The following is an 18,071-nucleotide window of genomic DNA, read 5'->3' on the forward strand; positions in this document are numbered from 1 at the left end:
AGCCAGAGCTGGTGGAGGTGACAAAGTCATCTGGGTCCCTCTCGTTGGTCCTGGTCTTGTCAAGACACGTTTTGGAATTCAGATGATGAAGGCCCAACAATGTCACAGCAGACCCTGGGGTCCCAGGAGATGGTATGGGTGGCAGGCATGACGACAAAGGTTGCTGTAGCGGTTGTTGGCAAATAGCTTCTTCTGCTGCTTCTAATCTTTGTTTTGTTTTGTTTTGTTTTGAGGATCCCAAAAGGGAGTGCTGGTTGGAATTGCTCATCTCCTCATCATTTTGTTCACCAATTAGGCCTAATTTCTGACACACCAATTTTGGTCCATTGATTTCTGTTCGCACATTTCATTAGTTTACCAGATATGATCTTAACACAGTCCTTGAATTATATTAGTAGGCCTCTTTGTTTGGACTAATTCACTCTGACTCCCTTTTGCACCATTTCCCATCCATATTTATTGTTAGAGGTTATTGTGACAGTTAATGAACTTTCACTCACTTCCTTCAATTCAGATTATAATTAGGATAAAGTTGTAGGCCCAATTATTATAAAACCTAACTGTATGGATAAGGGCAGTGTTAATTTCATCTATACCTTTACTAGAGTTTACAACAAATATTGCTCTTTCTTCTATATTATTTTTTATAAGCTTTTTATAAGATTTTCCATCTTCTTGTAAAACAGAAATGTTCTGGATTAAATCTACCTTTCCAAGTGGAAGGAAATATAGAAACTTCCTTATAACATTAATATTTCCGGGATGATTTTTTCTTAATATATTTTAAATGCATGCATTCTGCAGTATGCAGTTCGAACACCAAATCAACCACAATTTGACATAAAAAGTAGAAATGAATGAGTTTGGCTGATACAGTTTATTTTAAATGATTTTTCTTTTACAGTTTAGTGTACCTGGAGGTAGCTGCAATGTTAATTTATCTTTTTTCAATGGCTTGAAAGAATAGTAATTTATTGAACATTAAAATAAGAGTGCTGAAACAGAACGTAAAATTATCAGCTGTTTACAGTTAAATCCATGTTAAAATGTAAAATAAAACAAAAAATAAATCACAACAGGTTATTACTGGATGATTGTCAGTACAGCATAGTGCAGATTTTCCAGATTATTTTTTAACATTACTGAAGTACTACAAAGGAGATCACTGAAAAGGGATTACATTTATATAAACCAGAAAACTAATTAACTGGAAAGCATATATAAATGTCAGAGATAATGTAATCTGGATGATAGTAGTAATTTATTTCCTACGAATGTCAGGTGCTATTGAAATCATATATAAGATGATGATGATATGGGCTCTGATCCTGCAATTTACAACAAGGGATAGATTGCTGCACCCTCACATTGTGAATGGCAGGACTGGGGCCTTAATTGTTTAGTTTCTATGTAACCGCATTGGAAGAGATGTGATATTTGCTTGTGATATGGCTTTTTACTTATTTAAAAACAAAAACAAAACCCCCAAAATAAACAGTTCCATCACTTTCAGAACTGCAAAGTTTAACTTCTTCTGTAGGTAAGTCTGCAGGAGTAAAAGGAAGATTTTAACATCTCCAGGTTCTAATAATTTTAGAACTACATCAAAATAAATGGCTATCTGGTCCATGTAGCAGAGAAGTGCTTACTTAAATATCATTTGAAAGAAGATGCTAATCAGATAGGATTTAGCTATGCCTTATTATCGAAATTATTTGGCAACAGATGTCCAAAGATGCTAAATTTGCAAAAGAGCAAAGCAGGGAGGAGACATGATACAAATTATACAGGTGATAATACATTTAGTAATGAACTGTAAAAAGTTTCACATAAAACCCACAAATTTCCAATGCATGTTTTTCAAAATTTCTTAACAGGACTGATCAAGATAATCTCCAACGTGCCATAAACTGAAACACTGCATATATTCCTGGAGACTGCAAAAAGTTATGAACAGGCACTAAAGAACATGGTATAAATATAAAATCAGATTATGGGGTATGTGTTAAATATTAACTCTTCCTCAAGCCTGGGCTCCATCCTGCTAGGTACAGAGCACTCTGGGACCAGTTCATCAAAGCACTTAAGAATGTGCTTAACTTGAAGCCCATGAGTAATCTTACCAAAATCAATGGGAATGCTCACAGGCTTCAAGTAAACCAGGTGCTTAAAGTGTTTTCCTGATAAGGCCCAGAGTGCTCTGCACCTGGCAGCAATGAGCCATCTTTGGGGAAAAACGTTGCAAGTTACAACTAAACTTCTTCTCAGTGTAGACAAAAGATTCCTATAATCCTAGGACCACCTCTTGCTAACTGTACCCAAGTAATGGTCCCTTTGAAGTCAACAAACAGGATTAAGGTTTTAGGGTTTAATCACGAAGCCAGCATCTGACCTCTAATTTGTAGATGACATATAGTAAAATTTATACTGAATTTAAAATTCAACTGTGTTTCTTGCCTTGAAAACAACGAATCTGCTCCCTTAATACATGTATTTGTAAAATGTATGTGTTTCTTTTTTTAGTTAAAATGTATAATGTTCAAAATAGATTTAAGTACTTTTCATATGAAACTGATCTATAAAATTTTTGAAGGTTTACAAAATGGCACTAGAGTAGTTAATAAAAAGTCTAGTTTAAAATATGTACATTCTATACATCAGTTTCCCCTACTTACAATCATTAAATAATAAACTGCACTCTGGTTTCCTACATTCTAGGAAAAAACTCTTTAGCAACAACCTCCAATAAAGTAATGTTCAATGACTTTCAGATGGGTCTCATTTTGGTTTACTTACTTTAAACAGAATTTTAGCAAAATCACATTTCTGATGTGAAACATCATCCCAGTTATAAATGTTTTCTCAAAGGTAACAGGTACATGCCATATTTCTAGATGCTTTACAAATGCAATCTTGCTTTCTGTTTTACACAAAGAAGATCTAAATATGAAAATGGCACAATACAGATGTAAAGATCTTCAGCTCTCGAATCTGCCTAGTCTTTTGACTATTGGAATCTGCAGGTCCTTGATAATAGATCGGCCTAAATTAGTTTAACAGAATCACAGGTTTGAGTCAGTTTTAGCTTTTTGTATCATTGTCTTTTGAGGATTTACATCCTGAAGGTGCTTCATAGAGACTCTCTCCATCCGTACTGAAATCATCATCATCATCATCATCAAGATCAGTCAACACTTTACTTGGTGACTTCTTCCGTCTGCTACAACAAAAATATATACATGTCTATACAGCGATACCATATGGATGTATGTGTAACATGTATTCTGGAAAACTAACACAGTAGCACTGATTATATTTATTCTGGTTGGGATTAGTGCCTATGTTACTTTAAGTAAGCCACAGGGACTTATTCTCCTAAATTACTTAGAGAAGGATTTTCAAAAGCATGTAAGTACCCCAAACTGCTATCTATATAACTATATCTTCCATACAAGTGTGGAATGAAACCCATGTAATAAATTCATTTAACACATAGCTCTGCAATTTATCATGCATCTTTGAGCACCTCACCTCTCTACTAATTTACCACAGCTGGCACTTATTCAGACATTTCCATACCTCTCAAAAGCTTCAAATTATCCATCATTTTGAAATGTTTCCACTAACATGTTTAGTTTACACAGAATACAGGGTGTGGGAGGGCTGAACACCATTCCTGAGACTTTCACCCATCCCCAACTCATGTTGATAAAGACTTTATAATACACCAGGGGTCAGTGAACTTTCAGAAGTGGTGTGCCGAGTCTTCATTTATTCACTCTAATTTAAGGTTTCGCGTGCCAGTAATACATTTTAACATTTGTAGAAGGTCTCTCTCTATAAGTCTATACACTATGTTGTATGTAAAGTAAACAAGTTTTTTAAAATGTTTAAGAAGCTTCATTTAAAATTAAATTAAAACGCAGATCTTATCAGTTTAGTGCAGTGGTTCTTAACCTGGGGTGCATGCACCCCCTGGGGCAGGGCCAGTGCAAGGATATTTTGCGCCCTAGGCTAAACTTCCACCTTGTGCCCCCTCACCCTCCTTGCACATTGGTTCATTGAGGGGGCAAATCCCAACGAGCCTTCCGGAGGCACCAGAGAGCCAGAGCAGCAGCAGGGAGCCCCAGCCATGGAGGGAGCTGACGTGGTGTGAGGGGGAGGAGCCCTGCAAAGGCGGCAGCACCGATAGCAGGAAACAGCCGCACCTCACCCCGCTCCTTCTGGCCAGGCTGCGGCTCGGTGCCCCCCAACAGGGGCTCCTGCAGGCTGGCTTCAGCCCCCATTTGCCCTCCAGTTCTCCCCTCACCTAGGGTTACCATATTTCAACAATCAAAAAAGAGGGGAGAGCCCTGGCCTAGCCCTGACCCCATCCACTCCCTCCCACTTCCCACCCCGACTGCCTCCATCAGAACCCCCAACCCCCCCAGCTCCTTGTCCCCTCACTGCCCCCTCCTGAGACCCCTGCCCCTAACTGCCCCTCAGAACCCTACCCCCTACCTAAGCCTCCCTGCTCCTTGTCCCCTGACAGTCCCCTCCTGAGGACCCCCCCCAACTGTCCCACTAGGACCCTACCCTCTACCTGTCCCCTGACTGCCTCAACCCTTATCCACACCCCCGCCCCCAGACAGACACCCGGGATTCCCATGTCCCCATCCAACCACTCCCCGCCCCTTGACAGACCCTCCCCGAACTCCCGACCCATCTAACTCTCCCCCTGCTCCCTGTCCCCTGACTGCTCCAATCCCTCTCATCCCTGCCCCCTGACAGCCCCCTACACAGAACTCCTGACCCATCCAACCCTCCCCGTTCCCTGACTGCCCCCCCCGGACTCCCTTTACCATGCCCAAGCCAGTCAGAGGGTGGCTCCACGTGGAGGTAAAACACACTGCCGGGCTCCCCTGCAGAGTGCTGAGGCAGTGGGAGGGGAGGGGCAGCGGTGGCTCACACTTCCAGGAGCTGCAGAACCCAAATGCAGTGAAGGGAGAGCCAGGGAGCGCACCTGCCCAGACTGCGGCCCGGTGCCCCCACACCCGGGGGCTCCTGCAGCGGATGCATGCGGGCGGCGGTCCCCTTGTGCCCCCTGGCTCCCCCCTCACCGCGCTCAGGCTCTGCAGCTCCCAGGAGTGTGGTATTGCAGGAGCATTGCCGCTGGCTCTGCATCTGAGTCAGCAAACATCCTAAGCTGCCAGTGGGCAGTCCCAGTCTGATGGGCCGGAGCAGTAAGAGATTAGCATTTTCCATTTGTTTTATAAGTACATTATTGGTTTTGAGCAATGGATACATAAACAAAGATCTGGAACTACAGAGTCCTGGTTTTACGCTCCTACAATATAATTTAAAATGAAATTTGACAAAGAAAAGCATTGTTCCCAGGCTAAGACTATATGAGCCAAGTTAAGCATGCAAGAAAGTCAGGGAAATGATGGCTTACAAGGCAAATGTACGCAGGCCTTTAATTTTTGCACTAATTCTCAATGCTACTAGAAGACATTCATAAGTATTCTGTGAGAACTGCAGTGCAGTGTACATTTGGTGGTGTGTGGGCCTGTTCTAGGGATCTGCTTTTATAAGAAATCCCACCTTAATTCCTTCTTCACAGCATTAAGTTGTCCTTGCAATTGATCATTCATATCCATTTGCTCTTCTAACTCCCTCTGAAGTTTCTTTTTGGCACTTTCCAGTCTGTCTATTTCTTCTTCGGCTTCTTGAACTTGACGTTTCATTGCTTTCAAACGCAAACTCAACTGAAATATTTAAACAGCAGCTGATTAGAGGAATATTTTGATAAAGGATTTCTGTTCTCCCTGCCATCTATGAGTTGGGGAATGAAGTCTCAACTTTGCCAATGTCATGATATTGCACAACTGTACCTGGGCAGTAGCTGAAAGTCAGCATTAGTCTTTGAGACCAATCAATCAAGTAATGGTACAGGTCTGTCGCATCTTACGCGCATTTAACATGCACGAATTCAGCTTTACGCAGTTGGCAAAAACAAAAACAAAACAAAACAAGAGGAGAAAAATAACAATTTAAATATTGTTCCTGTAGTGCGGGAGATTCCGCCCGCCATTACACTTAATGTAATTTTGACTATACGTGGTTTTCGCTTTACACGCTAACTGCGGAATGCAACCCCAGTGTAAGATGAGAAGACTTGTAAATGCAGTTTTTGAAATTGAAAAGAAAAAAAAACAGATACCTCCTAGCAACTGTGAAGATGTATAATTGTATAGATCAATGCAGTGGTAGCATCCGGTGTTCAAAAAGGAAAAAAAACAACTGTGCCTGGAGTTACTGGAGTTTCATAGTTAAAGCTAGATAAGGTGGGTGAGGTAATATCTTTTATTGGACCAACTTCTGTTGGTGAGACACACAAACTTTCAAACTTGGTCCAATAAAAGATATTACCTCACCCACCTTGTCTCTCTAATATCCTAGGAGTGACATGGGTACAACTACATACCTAGTTTAAGCTACACTAACAGACTTTATAGATAGATAGATAGATAGATAAAAATTACTTTAAAAGCAAACATTTTGGAAAGTGTAATCTGCTAGTTCACTAGGTGGAATAAAGACTATTTGACTCAGTTTACTAAAACAAACGATGCTGTAAGCAAGGAATCAGGAAAAGTCACATGAAATGGTAATGCACATTGCTACTACAAATTGCAGAATATGCTTATATTAAAAAAATCTAAAAAGCTTCTTTCTTTAGAGAGGATTTTTTTTGTAAGGGACAACATATATTGCTTTCTAATGTATGCATTTGCATCTGGTTGATGACACTTTCTGGTGTTCAATGAAGTTTTAAAAATAAACAAAAACTAGTGCACTGCCAGTAATCTGTACATGAAATGCCTTCATTTTATTAAAGTCTTAGGAGAAGCCTAAAACATCACATTTCCCCACTTACTGCTACTAGGCTGAGGAACACAATGGCATCAGGAATAAAAGAATCTTGTAAAATCAGTTCACAAAAAATAATCATCAAGCATTTATCTGTATTCTAAACCTTAAGTATCCTTGTCTTTACAATGCTCGGTAATTTATATTTATAGAAATAACAGACTGTTTATGTATAAATCTTTCTGTCTACCTGGTCCTTTTGGTCAGTCAGTGAGAGATGTTCATCATCTACTTGCAACATTAATTCCTTCACTCTCCGTTCAAGTCTGCGATTGCTTAACTGGAGATTAGCCCGATCCCTAAAAAACACAGACATGTAGAAATGGCAGCTGGAATAATTCCAAATTCTTCTGAGCCTATGCCCTTGTGATATTGTAAGTGCAAAATAAATACTAATGGTATCTGCTTTGATGTATTGATTCTGTGCAACATAATGAAATTTTATTCAAAGCATGAAACACTTAAGGAAAAATATACTTATTTTCTCAATGCTGTACTGAGAAAGTTCAGAAGGTAAGAAGCACTTCTCACCAAAAATCAACGCTGAAATGTATCTGCAAACAGAAATGTTTAATTATAGCTGGTATTTCTGTGACTATAACTGATGGCAGCTATTGATAAAATAAGAGGTATGTCTAATGCTACTAGTTAGTATGGCAACCCAGTGTTAGGGGTTGTATAATAATTCCCATATTGATTTTGTACTGATGTAGCAATCAAAAAGAACACGTTAAATGCTTGCTTTTAAACAAAACGTCATGCAAATGCAGTGCTTGTGAAAATGTTTTGCAAGGATAGGCGTGGAGACTACACAAACTTCCAAGTCACACTAAATTAGCACAGTGCCACCCACCTATGTGCACACACACTTTCCAGGCTCTGAATTTAGCTTGTTTTACCTCTCTTCATTTTCAAGCCGTCCCTCTAGCTCAGTGATCCTTGCTTCCATCTGAGCAACAAGTCCTTCTTTACTGGACCTATAAGAACCTTCAAGGTGAAGGATTCGGCTCTTCAAATCTTTGTTCTAGAATTAGAACATACATTATTATTATATATATATATTTATTTAAAATATCACCATCGGCATATTAACAAACATAAGCAATGCCTTAATACAAAACAAGTCCACACAGAGAAACACAGGGGCTAAGGTGCTTTTACATTCAGTGAGTAAGCAAAAAGAGGTGGTTTTTTTTTTCTGGACAAGAGTCAGCCGGTGAAATCTTTGTGGGGAGGCTTGTAACCCCTAGCAAACCCATCTTTGTGTTTCAGAGTTATGCTTTGAAGGATTTAATCAAGATTAAGAATTAGAAACAGGCCTGAATTGGATTCCTTGGCTTGAAGTCCCCTGAACCTTCGAAAAGTTTGCCAGCGGCTCTGTTTTCTCTAACTTGTGGCCCCCTCCATTCACTGTTCTGTACATATCAATATTTCCTACATCACACTGGAATTATTTTAATATCCATGACAAATTGTTTTGTCTAAAATTCTGAACATCTCTATGGCCGGCTGCTGCATATATAATAAAAGGTGTCACATACGTGTGAGCAGTATTATAGCTGTGTCCAGTGCCACTGTTGTGGGCAAGGATCTGACAATGTTTCCATTCTTAATACTTCCATTCTTACTTTAAAAAGGTCTGCGGTTTGGCCATGCAATTCCTTTGCAGGTGTAAATCACTCAGGCACTGTAGCTTTTTCCTTGTGGGATTGGATCAGGCAGGTAACCCACATGGAGTTTAAGTTATGGGTGCACAAAACAAAGAACGTTCCTGGCTTGGGTGATTTTTTCTTAAAACTGAAAACTACTTTTAAAATTAAATATTCCAGGCAGAACCTAATGTAAACTAATTAAATTTGGTGTTTTGAACAGAAAAGAAAAACAAGCAAGATAACTTGTCAGAAATCAACAAGATGAAATTCAAGAAAAGCAAGTGCAAAGTAGTTCACTTAGGAAGGAAAAATCAAATGTACAACTACAAAATGGGGAACAACTGGCCAAGTGGTAATACTGTTGAAAAGGCTTTGGAGGTTACAGTGGATGATAAGTTGAACATGAGTAAACAATGTGATGCAGCTGGCTAATATCGTTCTTGGGAGCAACACTGTTGTAGCTGTATTGGTTCCAGGATGTTCAAGTGCGTGAGGTAATACCTTTTATTGGATCAACTTCTGCTGGTGAAAGAGAGAAGCTTTCACATTTACACGGAGTTTGAAAGCTTGTCTTTTTCACCAGCAAAAGTTGGTCCAATAAAAGATATTACCTCACCCACCTTTTCTCTTAGGTGTACTAACAGGAGTGTGGTAACTGTCCCACTACACCCAGCACTGGTGAGGCCTCAGCTGGACTATTGTGTCCAATTCCAGAAGCCGCGCTTTAGGAAAGATGTGAACAAACTGGAGAGTCCAGAGGAAAGCAACAGAAATGATAAAAGGTTTATAAAACCTGATCTATGAGGAAAGGTTAAAAAACTAGGCCTGTTTTTCCTGAGAAAACAAGACTGAGGGGGGACCTGATAACATTCTTCAAATATATTAATGACTGTTATAAAGAGGACACTGATGAATTGTTCTCCATGTCCACTAAAAAGTAGAACAAGACGTAATGGGCTTAATCTGCAGCTAGGGAGATTTATGTTAGATATTCGGAAAAAACTTTCTAACTATAAGGGTTGTTAAGCTCTGGAATAGGCTTCCAAGGGAGGCTGTGGAATCCCCATCACTGGAGGTTTTCAACAACAGGATGGACAAACCTATCAGGGAGCATCTGGGTTTACTTAGTCCTGCTTCAGCACAGAGAACTAGACTTGATAACTTCTTGAGGTCCCTTCCAGCCCTACATTTCTATGATGCTGTGATTTATCGTATTTGTGGTACAATCTACAGTCTATTACTATTTTTTCATCTCAACTATAATATGCACGATGAAAAATACTGCACAGTACACTAAAAGACAAGTCACTGTATTATATTCATATGCCAGATCATTATATTCCGAACAATACATAGGCAGACTCAGATACATATTAATTAACAAAGGAAAACAGAAGACTTTTTAACCAAAAGAAGTCCATCAAGGTTTTCAATAAGGTTTCCCTTTCCCTCCTAGGACCCACACACTAAAAAAATTATATAATCAGTAGTGAGAGATAAGTCACTCAAGGTTTTATTCTAAGTTTTCATGTGGTCACTAAAAAATCTCCATGGATTTATGTATCTTCTCTCACTTTAACAATCCATTACTCGCCATGTGATGCCATATGGAAATCTCTGATCCCTTAAAAGACAGACTCTCTACTATCAGCAGTACAAACTAAACTTACAAGCTATCAGAGAAACACGGTGGGTGAGATGATATCTTTTAAGCTTTTGAAAGCATGTTTCTCTGACCAACAGAAGTTGGTCCAACAAAGGATATTATCCCACCCATCTTGTCTCTCTAATATCCTGGGACTGACAATAACAGCAACACTGCATAAAACAATTAGAAGCTATGACACTGAGTAAAGTTTTATGAGTTTCAAAATACACCAATCAGTAAGAGACTGAAGTTAGACTCTAGTGTATTGTTTGCACGAAAACGTACAGACAGTGTTCATTTAAGACATATGCATAATGTTTTCAAAGTTTCAACTTAATAATTTTATGTCAGAGTTCTCTTAAAGAACCCCTCAATCTTTACAAAAGAAAGTTAGAAATCAAGCAGCAGTGAAGCTTATATGAAGAGAAGGGTAATACTGAAAAAAAAAGTTTTGAGTTATGCTACCTCAAGCTGTGAAGTCCTCAGATCTCATAAGTTATAATTTACTGGGCTATAATGGGATAAATCAGTGCTGTAACTGGAGGATCTATGGGGAAAACCCAACTGCTGATGTATCAGTAGGTGGCACTCTTTCCTTTACACTCATTACTGAGGTGATGTCTACTAACTATAGCATTATGTTGGCATGGCTGACTCAGATGAGTCAGTAGTGCAGGATCAGGCTTTAAAATGGGGTGAAACAGTTCCATCACACTTTTTGTAAGACTATGGGCATGAATTTTGGAATCCTGTCTCAATCCAATTCTGGTAGTTACATTCTACCTATCTAAATACCTCTTTTATTGCAAGTGGATGAAGTATTGTTCATCTCCTTTTATCCTAAACTATCACGTGGTCCTGTTAAATAGTACTTGACATGTTCAACCTCAGTGGGGGCTGTGCGTCAGCAGTTCCTAGCATATGTTGGTTTGTAAATTGCTTCATAATCCACCAGGATTAAAGGCACAATAAAAATGGAAGAAGATTAGCTGTCTGCAAGGGAGAGCATGATAACTGTTTCACAGACATTATCAAATAGTTTTAAAACACTTCCTATTGTATAAGATAAAAAATTAGGCAACAGAAAGTAACAGTTCTCTTTCTATTAATTCTGTACTTTTTATTTCACAAGAATGCTATTTTTCTGGGTATTATTATTATTTCTGCAGAAGCAAAATATCAGACCAAACTCTGACTGCTTAAAAGTTAAAATTATATTTAGAGTTTGGAAGATCTCTCCCTCCAAATCTGATGAAGGTTTTAGATCTAGGCTAGCTGACAGTATTTTTGACATTTTACTGCATTTTTCCTACATTAGTCTTAAAACCAGTCAATATAATTGGTAGCTCATTTTTCTTAAACTAATAACTGTACAAAAACAATTATTATATTTATTATTTATAATGTCTTTCATCCCAAAACATATAGACGAACTGTATAGGGATTCCTTCCTTAACACTGAAATACTGCCATCTCTGAGATGAAAGCAGGAGCTGAAAAAACTACATAGCACTGTACAGTACAGTACAGTTAGGAAATAAAAGTGACAAATGTTGTATTTAATTGAAACTGCAGGGGAAATCAGGGACAAAGAACCTAATTACAGAGTTAAAATTCAGCCAGGACAATGGGAACAATATCTTATGAAACATGCCTCGGAATCTTTATTGACAACAAGTGGTCAGAAACTCACTTTCGTCTGTCTCTTCTAAAGATGGTAGGCACCTCAAGCTCACTGAGCTGATGTCGCGTAAACTAGTGAATCATCAGCACTACTTCCCACAGCCCTTAGATGCCACCTGCATGCTTCCAATCAAGGCACTAATCTAGCATGGCCTTGCTCAGCTTGTGAGATTTGTAGGGATCACACACGGAGGTGGTATGGCTGCAACTCTTACCTGTCTTTCCAATGAAATCTTGTCACACTCCAAATCTTGTCTTGTAGCTCTTTCTTGAAGTAGTTCATTCCTCATTTGTTCAATCTATTATAAAAAGAAAAGCCAGAAACTTCAGTTCAGTGATTCAGCATCTATATTTACTTATTTATTCAGAAGTATAAAATGCCCCTTTCCACAAATGGCATATTGAATAGATATTACAACTATAACCCCAGACAAAAAAAGACTGACCCTTTCCAAAAAGATACCTTCTATACCTCAGCTGATAAAACACCCCTATCAATAAAGAATTAATATAGGGCTATACCATTCCTCTGTTTTATCTGAATACTTGTTTTCACTGGAAAATCCTTGTGAAGATCAAAGAAATATAACAGCTGCTGGGAACCACACAACTTCACCCTTGGAAGAAAACCAATATGGGAGCTGTTACTGAACTACAACCATATCAGTGCAACAAGGCAGCGATGCCCAAATTCCCTCCTGCTCTTGCTCCTTCTGGGGTTGCCATCAAAATCATTACAAATGCCTTTGCAAGTAGCTAGTGTATTTACAGTATTTGTGCTATTCCCTAGATAGTGCAAGTAGCTAGTGTATTTACAGTATTTGCGCTATTCCCTAGATAGTACTGAGTGTAAGGAATATAATCTAGGGGATACAATGAATACCACGGTAACACCAATTACTGTACTTGTGAAGACTTTTGTGAAGCTTTCAGTAGTGACTACTCTATTTTCTACCAGAGTCAGGGCAGCCGGCTTCAGCAGTGTTACTGAGCATGCTCAGTCCAAGCCAAGCGTCAAATCTAGGGGACGCATGACCCCGCATACTCCTCCCTAAGTCGACTCTGTTTTCTACATTACTATAGTTATGTATTAACTCAGCCTGAGTAAACATACTAACTAATTTTCACTTCAAATAAATGTGTAACATAAAGTTATCTTACAAAAAACATTTACATAGCCATCAGGGGATCTTATATACAAATGAAATAAATGATGTTGAGAATATGAAGGTTAAACAAGCAGCGCACATCGAACAGTTTATCCTGGGTCACTTTCACCAAATTATCATCTTAAAAATCATATCTTTAACTAATCACATATTGAAAAGTGGTCATTTAAGTTGTTCCTATAAGTTTTATATGAATACAAACAGTGATGGAATTGCATGCAGTTGTACGTGTTTTATCCATGTAGCACGTCACAACAGCAGAAGGCATTCTTGAAAACTAAGGTCATATTAGTTACTGGACTACAAATGTTAGTATATGGCTCCATTCTGGCAACAGCTGAATAGAGTTCTTATGGAACTAATTGTTGCCTATAGGCCTGGAGGTGCAATATCTCAGAGGTGGTTTTTCCCCTTCTTTAAATACAGTAAACAAACATTTGCTCAGTTAAGATTTAATGAAAGATTGTTTTAGTATTATGCCTTTTATGCTTTATGAAGATATTTTAAAGGAGGCAGGTATAAGCCAAAAACAAATTCAAGATGACACAAGAATATCTAGGTGAACTAGGGATTTCAAAAACATCCTCAGTCTAACAGTAGGAGTAATCTTAATGCCCCCACAAAAGGATGACTAAATAGAATAAGCAGGGCTTTCCCTAGGGGGGGTGCGGGGCCCGGGACGGATGTGACGAACTCGTCACTTCCAGGACCGACTGTGCCAGCCAATAGCACAGGCCGACGGGGTCTCCCAAAGCGCGGCACCCGGAGCAGTCGCCTCGATTCACTGTACCCAAGGGACAGCTCAGAGTGATTTGCAAAGTTTCTTAAAGTTTGTTTTGATGCACAAATATGTATGAGCATCATGTATATCAGCATTCCTGATCTTTAAATCCAGGGGTGCTGGAACAACTTGTATAGTGGGGGTGCTGACAGCCATTGAAGCAAACTGTAAATCCGGTATATGATGGAAACCACTTCAAGCCAGGGGTGCAGCCACACCCCCAGCAACTCTAGTTTCAGCACCTAAGTTTACATCTATGCCCTTGTTAGTATATCAGAAAAAACTCTGTTGTCAGGGTCATTAAGAAATTATTCATTCTGCTATAATTGCTTCAGTGATGCAAATAGGCACAGAAAAATAAGCAAGATCTGAAGTAAAATGAGTGACTAATTAAAAACGCAACTGTTAACTAGAGAAAGGCTTTTTGTTAGATATTAGAACTTGTTTAATGGGCCACAATGTAGCTCCACACACTAAAGCACTATTGTGCTCTTTCTGTGCTCAGAGGCCATGACAAATGTGCACAACCATCACCAGGTCTTAAATTAGGGAAGTATTTAAAGGATGATTATTATATCGCCAAGATAATTTCTGCTGCTGCTGGATGTTTCATAGTAAAAGTAGTATCACAAAAAAGAAAGGGAGAGGAGAAGAACACAGTCTGATTTTAGTGGACCCCAGGCAGGAATTACACACTAATTACCATAAAAAGAAGAAGAACAGGATGCAAATCCTGTTGGAGGCCAGCTCCCAGTTATCTCCCTGTACTTATCATTAACAAATACAGAACACTGAATGCAAAGGAAAAACAGTGCCCTGAAAAATGTGCTCTGAAAGACTACACAGCAGTTAAAATGTACTGTAGGTCTGTAGCATGCAGTGCTTTGTGCTCAGATTCTACCCTTGTAACATATATAATGTATTCTAATTACATTAAAATAATAATGTAACTGTGCAGCTAAAGACAACAGTTATCACAGCTGGATTTAGAGAACGTTAAAAACAAAGCATTGTAAGAAGTAATAGTATCAGATTCTACAAAGCTGTATCAGACATAACAGCAATTAGCGCCAGCTTTAGGATTAGAAGCAGCTGCAGAGTTTGAGGTTAGTGAAAAGTAATTTGATTTCTAATAATCTTTTAGATGCTATCACCATTGTTTACCATCTCTCACTGGGTACAGAGCCTACATTTCTTGAGCAAGGAAAAGTGGAAAAATGTATATTAACCTACTGTACGTGTACAATTCTCAAGCAGCTGATTCAACAACAAACAAAGGCGGCTAACTAAGAAAGCTAATAAAAATTGTCATCCTTCATCACTAAAAAAACCTTCATTTCCACATTTTCATTTACTAGCTTTGCACACCTGGTGCCAACTAAGGAGTAGGTGTACAGTAATCCATTGGGACTAGTCAACCAAAAGGAAGTGAAGAACACAGCCAATGCAACTTTATCCTCCCAGATTTACTCTGCCATTGCCATGAAAACTGGTTTCACTCTCATGGTTACTGGAAACAACTCTGGTATCAATAGATTCATGTTTGTATTTTTTTTGTGTGTGCACAAAGATTGGTGAAGCCATGTCAAACGTGTTTCCATTATGTTAGCAAAAACAAAGTAGCCCAAATAATTTCCTTTCTTTGCAGACAAAAATGCTGTATAATAAAATCTTTGGGCTCAATCCTCCTCCCTTTGACTTCAAAAGGCAGCAGGTCTGCTCCCTCCTCCCTCTTGTGTTTGTTAAAGTCTTTACTTTTAACATAAGTAGTAGCACTTTATCACAGATCAAAATGCAAGATGGACCAGATCCATAAGACTTGTATCCTGATCCTATGTTCCCCAATACTCAAAGCTGTTCAGATATCAGATTTTGGTTAGGCCCAGCCATGAGAGTAGTGTCTGAATGCAAAATTCCCCAAGGTTTGGAGCTCTTTGGAAATGGAGCTTGGATTCAGGCCTATCATTTGCTTTTCAAATTAATGAACAAACATTTTAGCTTTTGATCCTTTGCAAAACTGATACTGGTAGTGCTAGTCTATGCAGAGGACTAACCAAGATAAGATTTCTATTTTGCAGTGATCCAGTACTTTGAGTGCAAGTATTCCTTGCAATTATTTCTGGTAACTGCATGTATTTTGCACAGGAAATGGATCTTCTCTGTTATATACAGGATTCATAGTATAAATTGATGGTGTGTGGTTGATCGGTTCAGGAAAAATAAACCTCTTCAACAATCTGAAGTTACTCCAAATCAAATTTTTATGGAGGGCTGGTATTAAGGCCATATAACTAAAGAAACGATTTTCACACACACTTATTGTGACGTTGCACCCCATAAGGCTTTATGAAAATATGCTTATAAAAGTATATATGACATAGCTGGAATATGTTTTATGCTACATACGCCATTAGCATATCTCTGTAAAGGTTATGATCTATCGAATCTATTCATCCTATTTGTATGCATGTATCATTTTTGTATTCAAAGTTATGAATATTGGCTGTGTACTTGCTTGATTTCTAAGTAGCCTTAGTAAAGCATTTGGTCAGCTTCTTGAGAAAGGAATGTGCAAGTTAAGTGCTCAAACAAGAAGCACTTAATGGACAATGGATCTTGGAAGACTCCAATGCACATAAGAAGTCTACTTGAGGTTGTTCAAGGTAGCATGTGAACCATGGAAGCTACCTGCAAGTTCTGAGTCATGGATGGACATGTGACTTGCCCATGTCACTTCCATCTTGTAGCTGGGATTCTACACAGGGGGAGGGAGGAGTGTCCACTCACAAGAGGAAGTCTAGGGAGACCCCTTAATTTGGTCTTCAGCTGGCTCAAGAGATAGCCTCTTCATCCCAAAGGATATCTGAAAGAAACTGGGACAAAGACAGTAACTACAGGGGGTGTGAATGATTGCTGGACCCAGACTAGAATGAGGCTTCTGCAAAAGGAAGCTTACTGGAACACCTCTGAGGGTGAGGTGTTATCTGTATTCAGTTTTCTTACTGTATTAGGCATAGACTTATGTGTTTTATTTTATTTTGTTTGGTAATTTACTTTGTTCTGTCTGTTACTACTTGGAACCACTTAAATCCTACTTTCTGTATTTAATAAAATCACTTTTTACTTATTATTTAATCTAGAGTATGTATTAATACCTGGGGAAGTAAACAACTGTACATCTCTCTCTATCAGTGTTATAGAGGGCGGACAAATAATGAGTTTACCCTGTATAAGCTTTATATAGGGTAAAACGGATATATTTGGGGTTTGGACCCCATTGGGAGTTGGGCATCTGAGTGTTAAAGACAGATACACTTCTTAAACTGCTTTCAGTTAAGGTGTGTGTGTGTGTGTGTGTGTGTGTGTGTGTGTGTGTGTGTGTGTGTGTGTGTGTGTGTGTGTGTGTGTGTGTGTGTGTGTGTGTGTGTGTGTGTGTGTGTGTGTGTGTGTGTGTGTGTGTGTGTGTGGCCTGCAACCATGTCTGGCACAGTCAGGCAGGGCTCTGGAGTCCCAAGCTGGCAGGGAAAGCAGGAGTAGACATAGTCTTGGCACATCAGTTGGCAGCCCCAAGGGGGTTTCTCTGATCCAACCCATCATGTTGATTAGTTGTATTGTGCTCCCAAAGACTCTCAACTACAGGCAGGCACCACTGCACCACATGCTACAGAAACACATACTAAAAGACAGTCCCTACGTGCAAGAGTTTACAACCCAGAAGATAAAAGGTAGATGAAGGAAGGGGGAACAGGATACTCAGAGTTCTGTATTAATATGCCTAGTAAGGAATCTATTTGTCAAAACATTTCCTGAAATTTTTGTTGTTGTCTGTATTGTTACAGACATACTCGCTGACAGGTATTTTAAAATAAATCATCAAAATAATTGTAACCAGCCTGATTATATTGTGTTTATTTTGACAAATAAAATATGCAGAGCTTTAAAATATTGTGCACAGAATTTTTAGGCATAGAATTACCTCAGGAGTAAGATGTGCGAGCATTCCCCCACTAACCTGCTGAGACCCCTTATTTCTGAACCAGAGGGATCACCTTCAGGGGCTACAGGGTAGTTCAGTGCTCATGATCATTCAAGTCTTTGACCTCTTTCATGAAACCAACAACAATTGTGCCAAGTTGGTGCCACACATGGCGGAGGTTTTAGTGACCGAGATATTTGCCCATTGGGAAGTGAAGAGAGATCATTTAACGCATTGCACACAGGCACAT

At 39.1% G+C, this 18,071-nt stretch overlaps 1 protein-coding gene across 6 annotated transcripts in view; it reads right to left on the bottom strand.

Annotated features, from left to right (window-relative positions):
* Window positions 1-871: 871 nt before the first annotated feature.
* Window positions 872-18,071, bottom strand: part of CGNL1 (cingulin like 1) — a 165,840-nt gene continuing 148,640 nt past the window's right edge. For 5 of the 6 annotated variants that reach the window (XM_050967906.1, XM_050967901.1, XM_050967902.1 and 2 more), the window contains 5 exons: window positions 12,111-12,194; window positions 7,812-7,936; window positions 7,103-7,211; window positions 5,584-5,747; window positions 872-3,220 (listed from right to left, as the gene is read on the bottom strand). In XM_050967906.1, the coding sequence (XP_050823863.1) occupies window positions 3,082-3,220; window positions 5,584-5,747; window positions 7,103-7,211; window positions 7,812-7,936; window positions 12,111-12,194 (621 nt within the window). In that variant the 3' untranslated portion in view covers window positions 872-3,081. The remainder of the gene's footprint in view (window positions 3,221-5,583; window positions 5,748-7,102; window positions 7,212-7,811; window positions 7,937-12,110; window positions 12,195-18,071) is intronic. The other variant, XM_050967905.1, reaches the window with a different exon arrangement.

This window comes from Gopherus flavomarginatus, chromosome 9 (assembly GCF_025201925.1).
Source record: "Gopherus flavomarginatus isolate rGopFla2 chromosome 9, rGopFla2.mat.asm, whole genome shotgun sequence".
Classification (NCBI taxonomy): Eukaryota; Metazoa; Chordata; order Testudines; family Testudinidae; genus Gopherus; species Gopherus flavomarginatus.